General features: G+C 40.0%; 2 protein-coding genes across 2 annotated transcripts in view; one reads left to right on the top strand and one right to left on the bottom strand.

The window, feature by feature from the left end:
• The first annotated feature begins 933 nt into the window (after window positions 1-933).
• On the top strand, window positions 934-15,862 carry LOC116512018 (L-lactate dehydrogenase A chain). The gene is made up of 8 exons (XM_032222295.1): window positions 934-1,026; window positions 3,622-3,756; window positions 5,146-5,263; window positions 7,403-7,576; window positions 8,106-8,279; window positions 12,844-12,961; window positions 13,285-13,408; window positions 15,142-15,862. The coding sequence occupies exons 2-8, from the start codon at window positions 3,631-3,633 to the stop codon at window positions 15,304-15,306; spliced, it is 999 nt and encodes a 332-aa protein (XP_032078186.1). The 5' UTR covers window positions 934-1,026; window positions 3,622-3,630; the 3' UTR covers window positions 15,307-15,862.
• Window positions 15,863-19,073: 3,211 nt separating this feature from the next.
• Window positions 19,074-20,771, bottom strand: part of TSG101 (tumor susceptibility 101) — a 34,674-nt gene continuing 32,976 nt past the window's right edge. The window contains exon 10 of the mRNA XM_032222277.1: window positions 19,074-19,528. Within this exon, the coding sequence (XP_032078168.1) occupies window positions 19,439-19,528 (90 nt within the window). The 3' untranslated portion in view covers window positions 19,074-19,438. The remainder of the gene's footprint in view (window positions 19,529-20,771) is intronic.

The raw sequence follows: 20,771 nt of genomic DNA, 5'->3' as shown, positions 1-20,771 counted from the left end.
GTAGTCCACTGAGAACTATTGCCTACATTGCCCAGGCTGACTCCAGTCCCTTGTTCTGAATAGGCGACATGCCTCTTTTTGCCACCCTAAGAGATACTCGGGGATTGGGTGATACAGTACAGGTAGTCCTCAACGTACGACCACAATTGACCCCAAAATTTATGTTGTTAAGTGAGAAATTTGTGAAGTGAGTTTTGCCCCATTTTACCGCTTTTCTCACATTTGTTAAATAAATCACTGCAGTGCTTACCGTAGTAACACGATTGTTAAGTGAATCTGGTTTTCCCATTGACTTTGCTTGTCAGAAGGTCACAAAAGGCGATTACATCACTCCGAGTCACCGCAACTGTCATAAATGTGAGTCCCTTGTCAAGCATCCAAATGTATCATTAAATGTCTATAGAGATGCTAAGGCATCCAAGCTTGTCCCAAAGGTGCTTTTTTCCCCAAGAGGCAACTGGACTTTCTGATTTTTCTTTGAAGACGTTTCGCTTCTCCTTCAAGAAGCTTCTTCAGCTCATCCAAGAAGCTTCTTCAGAGAAAGGTTTTCCAAGAAAAACCAGAAAGTGCAGTTGCCGCTTGAAAAAAGCACCTTTGGGACATCCAAATGTAAATCACATAACCACGGGGGGACGCTGCAAGGGTCGAAAGTGTGAAAAACGGTAATGTGTCACTTTTTTCAGTGCCGTCGCAACTTGAAACGGTCACTAAATGAACTTAAGTGGAGGACTCCCTGTACAGTAGAATGGAGGGACATGGGAGGCCGGGCGCCCCAGCTTGCCCACCACCCCCACTAGCAGCAACTACGAAGCACCCGCCAGAAAGGGAAGCCCGCAGAGGCCGGGGGTGGGGGTGGGGAACCTTCTCCTCAGGCCAGACGTGAATCTTGGCACGTCTCCCGGAGGCCGCCCTCCCGTGGTCACGTGTGGGGAGTCCCTGATAAAAGCCCTGCCGCCGCCTCCCCAGCCTCGCGGTACTGGAGCGGCAATTGGCGGGGTTGCAAGGGGCTTTTGCATAGACCACCAGGTAAGGGAGCGGGCTGGAGGCGTGAGGCGGGGTGGGAGGATTGGGAGACTCGAGCTTTTCGCTGGGGAAAAGCATTTTTTTTTTACTCCGCGGTAAAGGATGCGGGGTGTTGAGGAGGGGGATGCGCGCCCACGTAGAAACAATGCCCGAGCGTACGAATTAAAAAGCGCGGACATGGTCCTTCCGAATGGGATTTGGACGCTTTCGTTGCCTGAATTGCTTCGCAGCCAACTCTTGGGGAGTTGCTCCCTTCCTCGGCCTCTTTCCCCCTTGCAAAGGACGGCGGAGAGCCCCGGGTCTCTTCGGAGGGTGGGGGGAGCCTCGAGATTTAGGGATCGTACGTTGGAGGAAGATGGCCGGATCACCAGATCGGGCCGGTAGGGATCAGAGCAACTGGTGGTTCTGAACGAGAGGCCGGTGGTCTGCTAAGCCTAGCGGCGTGGATGCAACTTTTGCAGCGTCCCGGAAAGGCAGCGGGGTCGTCGGCTTGTCCACGGAAGCCTCCGCGTGGAGGTACTCATTGCAGCACGGCAACTCCGCCACCCCCGCAGTCGTATCTTTTTAAAATCGGCTGGTGAGAACCGGCTTTCCTTTCTAAGGCTGCGTTTGTCGCCTCGAAGCCCCTGGGGTCACTTCGGCTTGGCCCCTCGCAGTGGGGCTTCAATCTTCCCGAGCGAGGGAATTGGGCTTGGCTCCATCTTCGCCAATCCTGGAATTAGTTTTCCCATGTCCCAAAGGTGTTGGACTTTCCTATGTCCCAAAGGTGTTGGCAACTGGACTTTCTGGTTTTTCTTTGAAGACCTTTCTCTTCAATCAATCAATCAATCAATCAATCAATCAATCAATCAATCAATGGAACGACTTGTTCCAAGAGGTTGTGGGTGCTCCAACTTCGGAGTCCTTTAAGCAGAGATTAGACTATCATTTGTCTTAAATGGTGCAGGCTTTTCTGACTGAGCTGGGGGCAGGGGTTGGACTGGAGGAGCCCCGAGGTCCCTTTCAACTGTTATTCTGCAGACTCCAGACTCTTATGCCCTGAGTAACCTCTCTGTGGCTGGATGGTGGAGAATGGAGGGGTTTATGTTTATTATCACATCCAGTCAGAACTGAAGAAGCTTCTTGGGTGAGAAAGAAAAAACAGAAAGTTCAGCTGCCCCTTGGAAAAAAAACCCACCTTTGGGACAACCATGCTGTGGATGGCATTTAGTTTTCCTATGCAAACTCATGGTCTCATCCTCCAAGGGCCTTTTGTCTCCAGGACAATGGTGGTTCCCCTCCTCTTTGCAACAGGAATGCATTGAGGAGAGAGCTTGTGTGGATTCCTTGCTTTAAGCGAGGGGCATTTCCCAGAGAGCTAAAGGGGAGGGGATGGGGGAAACACTATTGAGGGGAGTTCTGTATAGGAATCGCTCCATGACCGCATTGGGTTTCTTTCATCTATAGCTGGATGCAATTGTTCACCAGTTGCACCCTGGGGCAGCGCCACACGCAATTAATTTATATGCCCCCCCCCCGCAGGAATGCTGAACAGGAGAAGCAGGTCTTATGGCTACAGGGGTTAAAAACCACATGCTGTGTAGAATAAACTTCCTACTGTACATAATGAAACATTTTTTTTCCTCCTGATACATCCTTTACCTCCTGATACTTACAGAAATATCCTGGCTTGCTTTGTCCTTCCTGCTGGAAGCTTAGTGGAGCCAGATAGTCTCCGCTTTTTCCAATATTACTATTGCAGCTGCCCCATCAGATGCCCTGAGAAACAGACTTTCCCAGGGCCCCTTGTGGAAAAGTACAACTTCCAAAGAGTGATCAAAACTGTGCAAATGCAAAGATGTAAGAAGACCTTTTTAGTTTGATCACTATGCAGGGTCACCAGAGTTCAATGTGCCTGAGTGAAATTGTGTATCAGATTGTACCCTGAACCAGATTATCTTCCCAGCCACAGACTTTCTGGACTTTAACTTCAAACAATCACTTTCATGCTGTCTGTGATCTTTATGTCCATAGTGCAGTTTTCCCAAGGCAAACCATACATTGTTTTCACTGCTTTTGTTTATATGGGTCCCATCTCTGTGAGTTTTCCAGTTGTCATCTAAATTTTGTGTCTCAATGTGCAATGAGCAAGTTGAAAAGAAGTCGTAGGATATTGCCTCTCCTAAGGCTGCTCTTGCCAGATCCTAAGATTAGAACGAGTAAAATGTTGACTATGCAATTTATTGTGCTGCTGCTTCAGAAATCACTGTGATTAAAAACATGCCTCAAGGGACTATAGGACAAATTCAACATGGACCTCATGTTGAAGATGGTACAGCTTCCATGGTCAATGAGAACCAGGCTTCTTGATCCTCATTCCTGTCCTTTTGTTCTGTTGCATCCACGTTCCTTGTGAAAAGAAAATCTGGTAAAAACCAAATTGAAAATAAACCAATTCTGGCACATTTCCAGAATTAAATTGATATATGTGAATGTGGGGACATGAAATATCTGAGTGCAGAGATGAGGCTAGAAATGAACTCTGACAGCAAATGTAAATACCGTACAGCAAATGAGAAGTGTAAGATAAGGAGTTTCTTGTCATTTTTTTTCTTCCAGTGTTACAAGATGTCTCTCAAAGAAAAACTAATTGAACATGTCCATAAGGAAGAACACGATCATGCCCACAACAAAATCACTGTGGTTGGGGTTGGTGCAGTTGGCATGGCTTGTGCCATAAGTATTTTGATGAAGGTAAGTGATGTCTGAGTTTACAGGGTGTACTTTGCAGTATTTTGTATCTCTGCAATTTGTTTGAAATAGACAGCTTCTGTGGATCCAAAGCATAGATTGGGAGCACTACAGAGGTAATCTTTAAACCAGAATGTCTGCTTCTAATCTGTCTCTGTTCCTTCCTTCAGGTTTGCCCATGGCCTTCAAGAGTGCTGTGACCCCGTTTGATGTCACATAGCATTAATAAGACTAGTGGTAACATAACATGTTAGTCATTTTTAATGCAACTGAGAGAAAAGTACTCCTTAAGGCAATTGAATTCTCATCCCTTTTATTTCTTCATTCTGTCTTATCTTTCTGTTCAAAATCTCTAATGTTAATATGAATAATAATTGAGATAACAGGCATCCTTGTCTAGTTCCCTTCCTGATGGCCACTTTTTCTGTCATTATCACCATTTGCCATCACTTTTGCCGATTGGTCATTATAAATAGTTTTAACCATATTTACGAATCCCAAAGTCCATCATTTGTAATTGCATTATCATATATCTGTTGTATTATTTATTTTTGAAATGTTAAAAAGCCAGTCCTGTCTGCCTAGGTGAATAGATCTGTGGATAAAAAGCTTTTAATTCTGTTGAAAGTATTAATGCTAGGTTACTAGAATTAATCCTACTGGAAGGATCTGAGTTTAACCAACAATATTTGTAGCAAAATCATCTCATAGGATATATCCTATGAACGATGTTATCTAGTGCAGTGTTTTTCAACCTTTTTTGTGCAAAGGCACACTTTTTTCATGAAAAAAATCACGAGGCACACCACCATTAGAAAATGTTAAAAAAATTTAACTCTGTGCCTATATTGACTATATATAAAGTGTTTTTCCCACGGCACACCTTACACTATGTCACGGCACACTAGTGTGCCACGGCACAGTGGTTGAAAAACACTGATCTAGTGGGACCACTGTGTTGCAACATCTGCCCCCTGGGACATCATCCCTTTGGAGATTTATTCACTTGCCTTCAAGTGAGCCCTAAAACGTCCTTCTTTCTCCACAGGCCTTGATTTAGGTTTCTGGAGGTTGGGGGTAATGGGGGAGGTTATTATTGTTTATTGTTTCCTCAGGGTAGTTTCTAACAAGTTTTTCTTGAATATAATTTTGTGAAGTTGGTTTTTGGGCAGACTAGTAATTGGACAAATAATTCTGATCTGATAAGCCATGCATGAGAGATTATTGGAGACTCAGTAAATCTCCTGGCTTTGCCCAGGAAAGTGATAGATTACATTTGGTACTGCATTTCACTACCCAGGTAAGAGCTGGAGAGAATCTAATGCACCATTGTTAGGTCATTAAAAAATATGTGGGATGCCTCTCTCTCTCTAACATTTGACCCTTTTTTAGGACTTGGCTGATGAACTTGCTCTTGTTGATGTTGTGGAGGACAAGCTGAAGGGAGAGATGCTGGATCTTCAGCATGGCAGCCTCTTTCTCAAAACCCCAAAGATCGTCTCTGGCAAAGGTTATACAATCTTTTTATGTTACAGAAACCCTCTTTTGCTTTAGGGAAATGGCAATATCTGATATTTCCTAGAGCGAATGGGACTTTCGCCATGGGAACCAATACAATTCCCTTTTTTGCTAAGATAGCTCTTGGTATGATAACACCCACCCACACCAAAACAATACCAACGTGGGTAGAATCATATATCACATGGTATATCTATTAGCACAGTTTTGGAAAAGTTAATCATGTCTAATAGTTATTTTAGTGGGATTAACTTAGAGCAATTACTAAATTTGGATCCTTCTCACTTGGTTTTCCAGAATGATTAAAAACAGATGCACTTCACTATTGCTCTCTCCTGATGACAGAACTCTTAGCCTTAGTTTCCCTCCCCCCTCCTGCCCTTCCAGCTCTTCTTTTGGCTGTAGTGGCAGAAACAATCTCCAATAACCAAAATAAGTTCATTTCTCCATTGTTCCGTTAAATGGTTCTGTAGTCAGACTGCCATGATTACAAAAAGGATTAAATGGATTGTAGCCAAATCAGAGTGATGTAACTTTTTTCATTCATTATCAAAGATAAGCAAAAAGAAGTTTTTAGAATACAGTCATGTGAAAAAGAAAGTATACCCACTTTGAGCTCTATGGTTTTTACATATCAAGTCATAATTTAAAAAAATCTAGACCTTAGTAGTTCTTATAAGTAAGTACAACCTCAGATGAACAACACATGACATATTGTACCATGTCATTTATTATACAAAAAGAAAGCCGAAATGGAGAAGCCGTTTTGTTTTCTGGTAACTGCAGACAAAATCAGACTCCACCTCTTCGTTAATTCAGGTTTAAAATGGAAAGATTTTAACACTATTTCTACATCATAATAACCTTCCAGGCTGATTCTTAAAATTCTTTAGCCACCTTGCCTCCCTTCTTGAAAAGTGCAAAGTCATATGCAGGCTGACTGGCATCAGGTTGATTCTATACATCAGTGTCTGCATTTGGCTCTTTGCTATTAACTGATTCCTGTTACAGCTATTCAGAAAAGTGAGATCATGTTGGACTGGTTTATGGGTGAAGAACATATAGTATATGACTTCACCTGATAAAGATTATATTAGCTGGGAGATCCAGCTTTCAGTTGGTTCCTTGGCTAGGCTTAGATGTGAGAAATTTGGAGGAAAAACAGGGAAGTGTATAAATTGATCCTTGCTTCTAGCTCCAGAAGGCTATTAAAGAGTGTAGAACATAATCTGACATTGAACACCGGACATTTCAAGAAGGGTTAAAAAACTTGGTGCATGTCCAGAAAAGATATCAAGCTAAGTTTAGAAATAAACATTTTGGCCCCAGAATGGTCTTTGGCCCACATACAAATTGTTCTGTCACTAAGTGCATGGATTTATGGGGCAGATAATAAAATAAAAACAGAGATTCACAAATCAGAATTCCAAAGAGCAGTGAGCTAACTACTGAATAGGGCAGGCTACTGTTTTAAATTGATGTTTTCTTTTTGCTTTATTTAATCACAGCCTTGCCGGTATTAGCAATTTAGGTCATAGCATTTCATGACAAGCGATCTCCATCACCCTTGTCAGTATCATTTTGTCAAACCCAAGAACTATGGGTTTGGGTTAATTGTAGCTCTGCCTCTGAGGCTAGAGAAGAGACTGGGGCCATTCATTGACTCTGCTTGAAAAGAGCTAGCAAAAATAAATACATAAATAACAGGATAGTTAAAGTTTTGTATTACCTCACATGCTTTTTATTTTTTTGACCCGGAAACTTGAGCATTCTTGCAATCATGAGAATTTGGGGATGCCTGAAGACAAGTTTATACTTCCTCTTGGATACATTTCAGGCACACACAAAGTAATTATCCTCAAATCAGCTTTCAGCAGTGTTGGATTCTAAAATCCCAAAATTTACAGACTTCAGGATGAGGAAGGCTGATGTCGCTACTTATTTGCAACCTGTAAGTCTAAATGAATAAGTATCACCATAGGGCATCTCTTTCCCTTTTAGTAGTTTTGCATCTCTCATTCTATAGGCCAATTTTTCTCTGACATGAAGGTGTCGTGCAGTCGATTCATCCATTGCACAGGCAGATGCTGAAATGTACAGTATGTTGAACATACAATTTCTCATTTGGCAGATTATGCAGTGACTGCACACTCTAAATTGGTCATCATCACTGCTGGAGCTCGTCAACAAGAAGGAGAATCTCGTCTGAACCTGGTTCAGCGCAACGTGAATATCTTCAAATTCATCATTCCCAATATTGTCAAGTACAGCCCACACTGCAAGCTGCTTGTTGTTTCCAATCCAGGTTAGCCATCTCCTTTTCGGAATGTTTACAGTCTATTGTTTATTGTACAGGGATTTTAATGGGAGACGGACATACGTCCCTTTGATGGGAATTTAAAGAAATTCTGAGTTTTCTCTTGCAGAAACTAAATCCACTTTTGTACTTATTTGCAAACATCTGTCAGGTCCAGTACAAATTTAGCAATACCTTTCTTCATAATGAGACTGGAAGTCAGTCTTGGGCATGTTGCTAAAAATGAGGACCTGGATTGTTGGGGGCAATAGGCTGACTCCGTAAACCACTTAAGAGAGTGTTGGATAGCACTATGGGGGTATATGAGTCTAAGTGCTATAGCTACTGCTATCTTGGCCTTCCCATCATTGAGAAGTCCCTGTGTACAAGTGAAAATAAATGGACAAACTTGCCTAACTTATCATTCTGGTCTGGAGACAAAGTCTGCTAATGTTCTATAAGGATTAGCAATCTTTCCTCACCGTTTCTGCCCTTAATATGGCAGGTGTTTTCCAATTTAATTTTTTTAAATCAACAGTGGATATTCTGACCTATGTGGCATGGAAAATCAGTGGCTTTCCTAAGCACCGTGTTATTGGAAGTGGCTGTAATCTGGACTCCGCCCGTTTCCGCCATCTGATGGGTGACAGACTGGGTATCCATCCTCTCAGCTGCCATAGTTGGATTATTGGAGAGCATGGGGATTCCAGCGGTAAGCAATAATTTTTCTCTTGGCATTAAGACTAATTACATACTAAGCAGAATGGAGAAATTATTCTGGGAAAAGTTGTGCAGATTTGCAACATTTTGTGAAAGAACCCAAGATTGTAGAAGCTTCTGTTGTGTAATTTATTTGCTGGCCTGTACCTGAAACCTTCCAACTTCTTTCATATTCTTGGTGGCTGGGTAGGTGTGTAAAATTTTAACAAAATCCTTTTAATCTAACCAGAGTTCTGTTGTACTAGAAGTACATTGGCTTCTAAATGTGAGATTTACATGCTGAGCAAACCTAATGGAAGCTTTCTCTATTCCCTTCTCAATATAAAAGTTAATCTACCCTGCCCTGCTACATGAAGGTAACACTAGATGAGCTATATTTGACTTTTAGTTCTGTCAGAAAAGGTCAATTCTGTAATCCAAGTAGGCCAAACTCTATCAATCTGAATTCTAAACTCATAACATGGGAGTTCAAAATAAATCTTGTAAGAGACTCTTGGAGTTTTATAAAGGAAAGCTTGGTTTTTTGTTTTTTTTTTACAGTTTGTCCTATTTGACCCCATGGCCATCCTACACACAAATCAGTGTAATAGCTCACAATAACTATTTTTAACAATCCGTATGCATAGCATAGGGATGAGGTGGCTCAGTGACTAAGACACTGAGCTTGTCGATCAGAAGGTCGGCAGTTCAGCAGTTCGAATCACTAGCACCGCGTAACAGAGTGAGCTCCTGTTACTTGTCCCAACTTCTGCCAACCTAGCAGTTCGAAAGCATGTAAAAATGCAAGTAGAAAAATAGGGATCATCTTTGGTGGGAAGGTAACAGCGCCTTTGGCATTTAGTCATACCAGCCACATGACCACGTAGACGACTTCCGACAGTGCTGGCTCTTTGGCTTTGAAACGAAGATGAGCCCTGCCCCCTAGAGTCTGGAACAACTAGCACATATGTGCTAGGGAAACCTTTACCTTTATGCATAGCATAGAGTATTTAAAAAGTATATAAAAAATACTTGCAGACTTTCGGGAAGGGTCGTCTTAATAACATCTAATTGTATTACTGTTTTTCTTAACATGATGTAAGGACCCAGACTAGCACTTTTTACACCGGTTGTGATAGATGATTTTTTTCCTTGTAGCACAGCTAGCACATTTTGCATATGGAACAGCTGAAAAGATACTAAAATTTCTTTCAACGGAAAGATATATCAACTTCCCAATTCCATCACTGCATTGCTTCACAGGGAACACTAGCCTATCAAGAATTCCCTCAACTTTGGAAGATCTACAACACCTTACTGTTTTCCTTTCTTTTTTTTTCCTCTTAACACTGGATTTTCCTCTCTTTTTTCTTTACATACCTCCTATAAACTCAGTAGACCTCCCAATATAGCTGCCAAGCATGCAGATAGTGATTTGTTGTCCATAGATATATTTGTTTCAACTTACTGGAGTGAAAACCAGACTCTGGATACCATCTGTCCTTAAGACCCATTGTATATTTCCATCCCTACCATTCCCACTAATTCCCTAGGTTTCTGGGACTAGTGCAAGACAGTGGAGCTGTGAGTAATCTCAATTGGCCCAGGAGATATGAGTTCTTAGACCTGTTTGACATCCTAACTGGGGAGTTTTTTAGCATCATCAGACACATTGAGTCAAGGGAGATTGAACCACTTTGGTTGCGAAGGACATGCTTGGAGATTGAGTAGGACTGTTTATCAGCCGAGGACAGTAAATCCATACAGACCAAATCTTATTTGAACACTTACATGACTCAGCCTTGGAGCACCAGGCATGGGAGGTGATATTTATAAATTGTCATAACTTTTGGCCAAAATCTCAGCAATTAGGCACAAGAAGGATTTCTGATCATCCACTCTCTATTGAGACCCAAAGTTCATGAATAAGGTGAACTTGATTTTTCAGTAGAGCCAGAAAAAAATACTCCCCTCTGCCCCACTCCCCAAACCAAGTTATTGCAGTAAAACTGGACAATAGGTGAGTTGTTGAGATTTACCTGGACAAAGCAAGAATTCAGATTTAGTGCCATTACAAAAATGGCACTAAGTGGCAAATACCTGGGCCACAGGGCAGGGGTGGGCTTCAGCCAGTTCGGACTGGTTTGGGTGAACTGGTAGTTACGACCAGTGGCTGGGCCCACCCACCTGCCCCAGCGCTATCCCATCTTATACAATTGCTGTGTTTTTGATGCAGCATGCATGTGTGCAAGGCACATGTGCTCACATTTTTGATTCTGGGAGTACCGGTTGTTAAATTATGTGAAACCCACCTCTGTCGCAGGGTGTTTGTGACTAGTCCAAGACATGCATGTGAGTAGCCTATAATAGTTAGAACAACTTTGCCTGCTGAAAAATTATGGCCCATTCCACTAGCAGGTTTGTATCTTCCTTAATAAAGCCCTCAAAACTTAGCGCTTGTGCTTTGGCTGAAGTCACCTTTGGCAGAACAATGCTGTAGAAAGTAATTCAGTGCAAGGACCTAGGATTCCCATGCCTAGAGGCAGCTCCTAGTACATTTTAGTATAGAATGCTTTGCTATAGAGAAATAGCTCAGTGGACATACCATGAAGGTCTTTAGTGTGTCATGTCCCTTCTTTCCTGTGTGTTTCATGTTTTCCTCTTTGAGCTCTCTTTCTAGCTTGCCATTCCAAAACTAGGAAGGGGGCTCCTTCGCTAAAAGAGAAGTCAGAACTTTCTTGTCTTGCATCAGGAGTAGGAGACAGTTACTCCTTGTAGATAATGTCCTATCTTTATTGTAGATCAGGGATTTTCATAGTTGAATCCAATAGACCAGGGGGTCAGCAAACTGTGGCTCTGGAGCCGCATGTGGCTCTTTCCTCCCTCTGCTGTGGCTCCGTCACTTGTCGGCGCCACAATTTTGAGGGGAGTTTCCAGTTGGAGGGGGAGAGAAGCACAGTGCGCCAGAAGACACTATGGCAAGGGGTTTTCTTGTTGTCTCCACAATTGTTAGGGCTTTCAGTTATGACAGGTAGAGGAAACGCGCGCTAGAAGGAGACTCTTTGGTGGGGGAACGGAAATTCCGGTCAGCTCCAGAATTGAACAGGGGGCTTCCAGTTAGGACCTTTGTGGCTCCTGGTATTTTCTTTTCTTTGGGAAACAGATCCAAATGACTCTTGAAGTGTTTATGTTTGCTGACCCGTGCAATAGACCATTTGATGAAATTTGAAATTTCTTAAAAAGGCCCAGGAATATCTATTTTCAATGTTATGGTGTAACATTAGGCATTGATAGTTTATTCTTCATGCAGTTGTGTAACCCTGTACATAGAAAGGTTTGCTTTACTTTGCACTTTGTGATACAATAACTACCTATCTCTATGTCATATATTACAAAATACTTGGCTAGCTACTCTTAAACAAAAACTAAGGACATAATAAAAGGAAATATTTAGTTAATCATTCTTGCTTTGGAATACAGTATTGGATCTTTTTCACTTCTCCTCGTCCATTTTTGCCAGTCCTCCATTCCAATAAAATGTAACAGGAAAATGTTAGTCAGATCTCATGCATTTGCATTAATTGCTCAGGCTCCTTTTCATTTTGGGATCAAGATAAAATTGCTACAAAATTCTGCTTCATCCAGTAAACTCTTATGTAGTGAAACTAAACAAAAATAAAAGATCAGAAATATAATATCCAACTTTTTAAATCTGTTCCCAGGTTTCCTGTGCCTGAAAGGAGCAGTGTTTGCTGTTCCACAAGCCCTGCAGGATAAATTATACATAGTACATGGTGTCCAAGCCAAATTCTAGCTGTAGAAGCAGAGGGGACTATTCACAGCTCGCTTACCACGTCCAAGCCATTTTGTATATAATTGCCGTGACTTAGTTAGAAAATCAGTTATGTGAGTATGTTTGGACTTCATTAAAAGGATTAAACTGATTAATTAATCTGATTCTGAGGAGGATGAAGCTCGGGGATTTATCTCATTCCATAAGGCTAGTCACGTATTAATTATACAAGGAACTTGTGTTCTGAAGGTAAGGATAAAGGTTGAAAAACATGGATACAGAATTTACAAAGAAAATGAGGGTACTTGACCATCTTAAGAGAACGAAATGTGTTTGCGCAAAGGGTACAAAAGCTGGAGGAGCTTCCAGTTATGTTCGAAAAAAGATCCAAGGTCCACAATAAAGAGGCAGTGATTGGTCAGTAAGTCAGTATGAAAAGGAGCTGCTGTTAAAGATTTACTCACTTCTTTTCCTGCCAAAGTTGTTCATTCAAAAATGAGAGTAGGTTTGGGTCCTGATTATCTGGAGCTAATCCAGTATCTCTTTCTAACCAGGTCAAAGGCTCAAGCTGTTCCTTTACAGTAAATGGATCTTCATTGCTTACTAGAATGAAGGCCATATTTGGAACCAGCTCATCCGTTTTCACTTGTTTCATAGCTTTCCTTGAGGTTCATGTGTGGGAGAATTAAAGTGGTAGCTTTTTTACGCTAACCATATAATTTTGTAAATATAATGAGATTGTGTTCTGAAGGCGTGAATAACCTGGAAAATCTTTTTTATTCAGTGCCTGTCTGGAGTGGTGTGAACGTTGCTGGTGTCTCCCTAAAAGAGTTGCATCCTGAAATGGGTACTGATGGAGACAAGGAGAACTGGAAGGAAGTCCACAAACAGGTGGTGGACAGGTAACACTTCAAATTTATGTGGCTAAGAATCATACAAAACATACAGTGTGATAAAATATAATCACATTGTGATAAAATATAATCAGAGACTTAGGTAGTTCCACAAGTATTATAAGACCCCAACATTCCAACATATGTTGGAATTTATTGGCAGGCACCATCTTTTTATATATTTCTGAAGTACATGTATTTCAGAACTAAACAATCTGAAACCATTGGTTTAATTTGCAAACTAGTTTGCTGTGTTTTAGATCATTTCCTAGCAACATCATGAGTGCTGCCATAGTTCTGCAGACCAATCTTAACATTGTAATCTATTGCAGTGCTTACGAGGTGATCAAGCTGAAGGGATACACATCATGGGCAATTGGTCTGTCTGTGGCTGATCTGGCTGAAACCATCATGAAGAATTTAAGGAGAGTACATCCAATTTCTACAATGGTGAAGGTAATCAACTACTCCTTTAGTCATTATGGTTTTATAATTTGTGTATTTAGCCACAATTCAGTTCCAACATCCTGGATCCAGCAGGAATTGGAATGCAAGCAAGACTAAACTAAAGATCTGAAATATTCTACACATACCAGAGTGAATATGGACCTCAAAATCACCACTCCTGCATACCTCAGAAAGAGACTGGATTTTGTTGAGAAACAGCACAGTGAAGGCAGAGAAAGAGCAATGAAAGACATACATGCAGCGGGGAAAAATAGCCTTTGCAATAATAATGAGGTGAGGGAATAGCAATCCGAAGGGAGAAGACATTACTGAATCACTTAATGTGGAAAAGAACAGTCACGGAAGACAAAGTAGCTATCACTGTAGAAATAACATTCAGTGGGGAAAGCATATAAGCCGTATTGGGAAAAATAACCCAGTAGGAAACAATGCTTAGGAGTAAGAATGGGGAGCACGCAGGTTTTGGAGAATAGAGTAATAGAAGCAACCCGCCCTTTTTTTTTGTAATATATGTCTGTTGAATATGTAGAGGAAGAGAGAGGGGGTATTGTGCTTCCTTTGGGATTTCAGAAAGAGAATAGAGGGACCAAAAAGATAGCTCAAGTTTAATCATGGTAGAATGTGGAGGAGCAGGAAAGTAGAGAAAGCAGGTAGGTTAGTGGGAAGAGGTAGAAAGGCTTGGATACCTTTCAGTCACATGATCGTGGTTCTCTCCTAAGGTTCAGGGAAATTCAGAGGGTGGTTGTTGGCATTCTGTTCCTTGGTCTGATCTGGACGGATAAGGCAAAGTCAGCTACTTTTTTTATACTGCAAAACCCAATTCTGAAAGGGCAGCTCTAGGAATCTGGGAAGGCTGTGCTTACAAGGCCTAAGGAGGCAATCAAGCAAAAAGGGCAAGTTTGCTTCTGGGATACTCGGTAGACCTCTTGCGGCTGTAACTGCAAAAGCCTGTTGATCAGACAATCCCGACAGCATGTTCTCTGCTTCTTTCCCAAAAGGGCAGTACATGAATGAACCCTGTCTTCACAAGATGTTCCCTGGTGTAAGGGTAACTTTCCAAGGTGGGAAGTAGGATGGGGAACTTAATAGTGGCTGCCTGGTTCTGCAGTTCTCCCCCAAGAGAGTTCAGCTAAAGATAGAGAGAACAACTCAATATGAGCCTTTCATTGTTTCTATTTCTGGTCAAAAAGTACATTTTTAGTGTCTTCTCAACCTTGGTCAGATGACTACTGCCCTTCCTTAGACAAATTCAAAACAGGCTTCCGATTTCTAATGATCTCAGATAGTTCTGCTAATAGTATGGATTTCAAAATGGGCAACACGGCAGCTGCAGGAGTACAATCATTCCTTTGTACAGATTGACACACAAATTGACCACTATGGGCAGCTACCATCTTGACTGTTTTTGCTGTCTCCTCCTGTGTATATCAGTGATCTTAAAACATAAGCCCTTCCGTTTTTCTTTTATTCAAGCAAATTGGTATCAAGAGGATGTGTGTGTGTGTATGTGTGCGCCAAGCTTAACTGCTCATCTCCCTCATAGGAGTTTTTAGTCCAAACACTGCCTACATAATTATTTAACCTTTTTTATCTGAAGGTTTTTAGAATATTTCTCCATATAAATTATGTGGCTTTCTCTAATTTCTTCCAGTGATGATAAAATGTCCATTATATTTAAAGAAAAGTGGTATTTCATGGCCATATATATTTTACCTTTCCAGGGTATGCATGGAATTAAGGATGATGTCTTCCTAAGTATTCCATGCATTCTGGGCTCTTCAGGCATTACAGATGTGATCAAAATGACTCTGAAGACTGAAGAAGAAAATAAATTGAAGAAGAGTGCGGAGACACTGTGGGGAATCCAAAAGGAGCTTCAATTTTAAGTCTGTCTCTTTGCTGTTTACTAATGTGAAACAGGCCTTAGTTGATGGTTATTTGCACTTTTCAAATGAGACAATTCCTTTGCAAGTATGTATTTGAAGCATCAGTGGTTAAATAACAATATTCCTCTTCCTCATTTAGAAACAGAAGCTGCAAGATTCCTATCTTGATCTGTGACCAAAATAGGAATATAATCTAGTTTTATGAAGGGACAGTCAATCCAACATCTACTTAACACTACTAAATGAAATTATCCTGCTTTTTCCCAGTTAACATCAGATCAGAAAATAAGTTACTTGGTTTTCCAAAGATTTTGCTGTCGAAAATGATTGGCAAATTCACTGACCAATATTTTCTGCTGACAGGTGACTTAAATTTCCACTACAGAGCAATGGTAAATGTATTTTTCCTGACATCAGTGCTTCAGGTCTTTGTGTATATTTTTCAAGAGAACTCACTGTACTCTCCTGCGGGAACTGCATGCAACATTAAGAATTGATGCAATTGTCTAGCTTTAGTACCAGCCCAAAAGAGCAAAATAAACATCAATTACTTTTGTCTGCCTTCATTTTATTTCATATGCACCCACGCTTCTGGCAAGCGCTCAAGACAACATCTAACATCATTTTTGAAAATGAACTCTAAAACTAATGCCAAAAATTAGTAACAGTTAAAATGGAAACATTTGATGAAATGGACGAACACTTCTGGATGCCAGGAGTGTGGACTGGATGTATCCATTGCTGAGGAGCGTTACCTGAAAAGGCTGATTCCTACATGCCAAAAAGATTTGTCTTCTCTTGAGACAGCCTATAGGATCCTCAGTAAGGACCTTCTTGCAGTCAAATGCATTTGTAATGGAAAAAACTCTAAAATGTTTAGGGCTTCAGAAGTAACATCAAAACCTTAATTATGTTCTGTAAGAAAATTTCAACCAACGCATTTTTTTAATTGCTAGGATTGGATACAAGCCACAGTTGTGAAGATAAAGCACATTATGAGGGTCAGCATGGGGTGTAACCATGGCATATCAGTTGCCTACTCTAGAAGGGCTGAGTAACAACCACCACCATCATCGTCTTTTAATGACCCCATAATCCCTTGCAGGGTGGAGTCTGGGCAACTGAATTGGGCGGAGTGTTCACTGGCCGGATGCCCTTCCTGTCGCCAATACAGAGTTATATTCAGCAGATAAAATCTCAATGTGTCCAGAGAGAGAAATATCTGCTTCTACCTAGGATCGAACTCACAGCCTCCTGATTGTGAGGTGAGAGCTCCATCCCTAGGTCACCGCATCACTCGCTGACTAACAACCATGCCACAATTGAAAATCAAGGTGTATGTTGATGACCTGCAGCCGTTTCATTTACACTGGAAGACTAGACAAATTCATCTTGTTCAACAGCACAAGTGCCCAAAAATAACCTTGTGTCACATTCTGGATATGGCTCAATTGGAAATTCTATTATAAAAACACCTGCCTTGTGGCGAGATGGGTTGCAATTTTAAATTAATAATAAAACACTTAAAATGGTCTTATGTAGCTGTCCAAACGAAGCCATGGCTGATGGGTATCAAATGCTCTTAAATCACAGAGCCATGCTGCCCTCCCAATACAGTTTCATCGTGCTGAAACATTAAATGATAATTGGATTATACAGTTATCAGCAGGAAGCTTCAGGAAAAAGTATAAACCCATTTAAAATTAAGTACTATAGTAAATAAGTGAAGCATTCCTGGTTTCAGCAGAAAGGAACTCGAACCTTTGACAATATACTAAATCCATATTTGCTTGAAGCAGGGGAAAGAAAAAGGTTTAGTTATTTTTTAGGATTGGTTGAGAAATATTTTCCACTAGTTAAATTGACATTTTTATATATGTGGTCTCAACCAGAACACAATACTTACCTTACAATGGTACTCCTGGTATTCCTAATTATATGCAAGGATTCGTTTAAGATTCAACAGAATTTGCGTGCTGCTACAGTTCATATATTAGCATGATCTGAATAATACCTATGTAACAGGGACTAATAGGTGAAGAATTCCAAGCTAATCTTAAAAGAATATTATGAATAGCAAGCTGAGGATACAACCATCAATATTTGCAAATACAAAACAGACTATTTAGGCATGCACAGAATTTACACATCATCATAATGGCTTGTGTTTAAGCAGTTCTGCAAATCCCAATGCATTTACTGAGGAAACTTAATAAAACATTTCACATTTGATCCCTATTCCTATGTGATATTGTGGGAACCTAAAATATTAAATTTAGTGATAAGTTGGTTTTTTTTGGTCTAAAACATGGTTTAAGTTTTGGAATCAGTCTGTTACAGGACATTATTTCAATCTATTATTAAAAACAAAAGCTATTTACCAGTAATTCATAGTTATTATATGCATTTAGCAGATAAAGTGCTGGAATCAACTCATAGCTAGAGCCAGCTGAGGAGGACCTATGGAAATTATTGAGGTATGATCTTGCCTGGTTATCAGGAAAGTTTCAGCTGGTTGGTTCTGCAGAAGTTCCTTGCTGCTGCAAATTCTGCCACCTGTTTTTTATATTCATGTTGGATTTAAGCAGTAGTGAATGCTTTTTTTGCAGAATGGGGTGATTTGCCCTGTCTTGAAGCAGTAACAGCCCATCTTCTCCTCAAAAGGTAATTCTTGGATGTAAGAGAACTGGTTTAAGTTTCATCCAGCTGCAAACCTCCCATTTTGTTGAGGTAATTGTAGATGCACAACTTCAAAGGACCCCTTTTGAAGTTCAATTAATGACAAGATACAGCATCCAAGATGGCATAGTGTGTGTTTAGGGATGACTTCTGGAGGATTCAGGAGGGGGGTAGTGGTCCTCTTCTCTCCCCTCCCCCCCGCCTGATTTATACAGTAAGTAGTCCTCACTTTCTGACCACAATTGGGACTGGCAACCTCACTAAGTGACGCCCATCCCATCAAATCCAGTATGAGAGGTATGTTATATGTCTCATCCATGAAGGAACGTCATCTGACAGGTCACAGGAAGAGAGCATTTTCCTACCCTGATGCCCATCCTTTGGATCATCTTTCCCCTAGAACTTAAAATAGCTCCAGCACTTCTGGCCTTTAGTAAAGGTCTGAAGACATGGCTGCATCATTATGCTGGGGGATCTGATAATAGTGGGTTAGAGCCTGTTAAAGGACTACATTGTTAGTAAGTTGAATTGCACTCTCAGAAGTAGTATTTTCCACAGTCTTAATAATTTTTATTGTTTTAAAGATTTTTTAGTGTATGAATTTGGTTATTTTTTAATATGTGAGACTGGTGGCAAGACAAAAAAAGGAATTCTCCCTCTTATAAAATCAGTTCCAGAGGCTTTAGAGATCAAAGTTGAATACAGGATAATCAAAGTACATAGGATTCCTATGACATAAGAGTCATAGGGTTCACAGACTTCAATCATAGCTAATAGTGAATTAATCTACATATTTTCATTGGTTTATTGGTTATAGTTCTTCTTTAAAGTAATTCAAGGTAATTACCATCTTCGAATTTGTTATTAATTCATTAAATTAATGGCACATTTTAAGAGACATCTGAAAGAATTAATCTGATTAAAAAAAGAATAGGTGATTTAACAATGAGAAAACATACAGTATTTATGGTTTAATAGGGGAGAAGTGATAATGTTTTTTCAATGCTAAGAAGTGTCTATTAAACAAGCAAATAGATCGGATCATACAACAATTTTTAAATAATGTAAAAGACATTTTAGCCTTCAGCTATCTTCTAGGGTTTTATTACAAATTGATCTTAGAAGTACACAGATAACAATTTCAACTATATTCTGCAGATGTTAAATGAAAAGAAAGACATGCTCACTGCACAAATACCTATAGCACAAGGAAAAAAAGTTATGCAATGGATTTTATTTAGCCATCAGTCCATCAATGCAAAAGGTTTACAGAAAATTGAAAGTGCATTCATAAAAGCTAGTCCTTACCAAAAAGAAGAGAAAGAAAAATATATTATCCATTCAAAATATCTTACAATTGAATGATATAATAACTTATTTTTTCCACCTACATATTCAAAGGAAACTCAGAATATGACCATTTGGCCCCTATTACACTTTCTCATGCCATTGATTAGTAGAGATCACTGAGTCCTGCAGTCTTTCTTGCTTTCTGCATAAGTGCCCTCAGTTGGAACTGCTTGCGAGACAAGAGACGGACATGCTGAAAAGAAGTAAAACAGGTCAAGGATAAATCGTACAAGACTGATAAACATGATATACACGTATTTGAGATCATCAATTACCCCATTATTGAAATAAATATCCAGATTTTGATTTTGAAAAGAACTGGTCAAAATAAAACGTATTGTAAGAAAAATTGTTTGATTTTTAGTACCTTTCCTTCCCAAATGGATTTAAGTTTACTTCTTAAGTATTTCCAGGAAGTTTAGCTTTCCACAGTGTATATGGGGGTTTTTACTAAATATTTTACATATATTGATAAAGCCATAAAATCAACAGGAAGCTGCTCTAATTAGCAGAAATGGGACTATATTCTAAGCCACTATATGATGTAAATGTGGATCATTTCTTTTTTTTTTAAACATATTTTTATTTCCATTTTCATAACATATAATCACATGTATACTATACATAACCAGTATCATATAGTAATAAATAATGATTACATCAGTTCCTCTTGTCATCAACGCCCCCAAAAACAAAAACCCATTATTAGCTTTTCTGCTCTCCATACACCTCTTTCTTCTACCTCTCTCCTACTTCCTATCTTCCCTCTATCATCCCTTCCTACTCTACTTCCCCTTCCTTTCTCCTTCTCCTCTCTCTACATTTAAATGTGGATCATTTCTATGCAGGTAGCCCTTGACTTATGACTACAATTGAGCCTAAATTTCTATTGCTGAGTGAGACAGTTATTAAGTAAGTTTTGACCCATTTTATGACCATTCTTGCTGCAGTTGTTAAATGAATTAATGCAGTTGTTAAGTTAGTACAAGGGTTGTCAAATGAATCTGGCCTTCCCATTCACTTTGCTTGTCAGGTCAGAAAAAGCGACCCCAGGATACCGCAACCATCATAAATAAGAACCTGTTGCCAAACACCCAAATTTTGATCATGTGACCATGTGGATGAGGCAGCAGTCATAAGTGTGAAAAATGGTCATAACTCACTTTTTCAGTGCTGCTGTAATTTCAAATGGTCATTAAACAATGTAAGTCAGTGACTACCTGAATAATAAAAATTAACATAATAATATAACAGTGTTTTCAAATACCAATTTGGAATGTATTGACTTAAGGAAGCAGGGATTATAATTGGTTATATTATCAGAGAATTCTGGAAACTGTGGTCCCAATTATAGAAAACATGATTGAGAGATGTATTATATAAAGGTATCTAAATCCATTATTTCCTTGTCTTTAATTGACTGTACTACCTCTGCT

This window comes from Thamnophis elegans, chromosome 1, assembly GCF_009769535.1.
Source record: "Thamnophis elegans isolate rThaEle1 chromosome 1, rThaEle1.pri, whole genome shotgun sequence".
In the NCBI taxonomy this organism is placed as follows: domain Eukaryota; kingdom Metazoa; phylum Chordata; class Lepidosauria; order Squamata; family Colubridae; genus Thamnophis; species Thamnophis elegans.
This window is presented reverse-complemented; position numbering and strand designations above follow the sequence as displayed.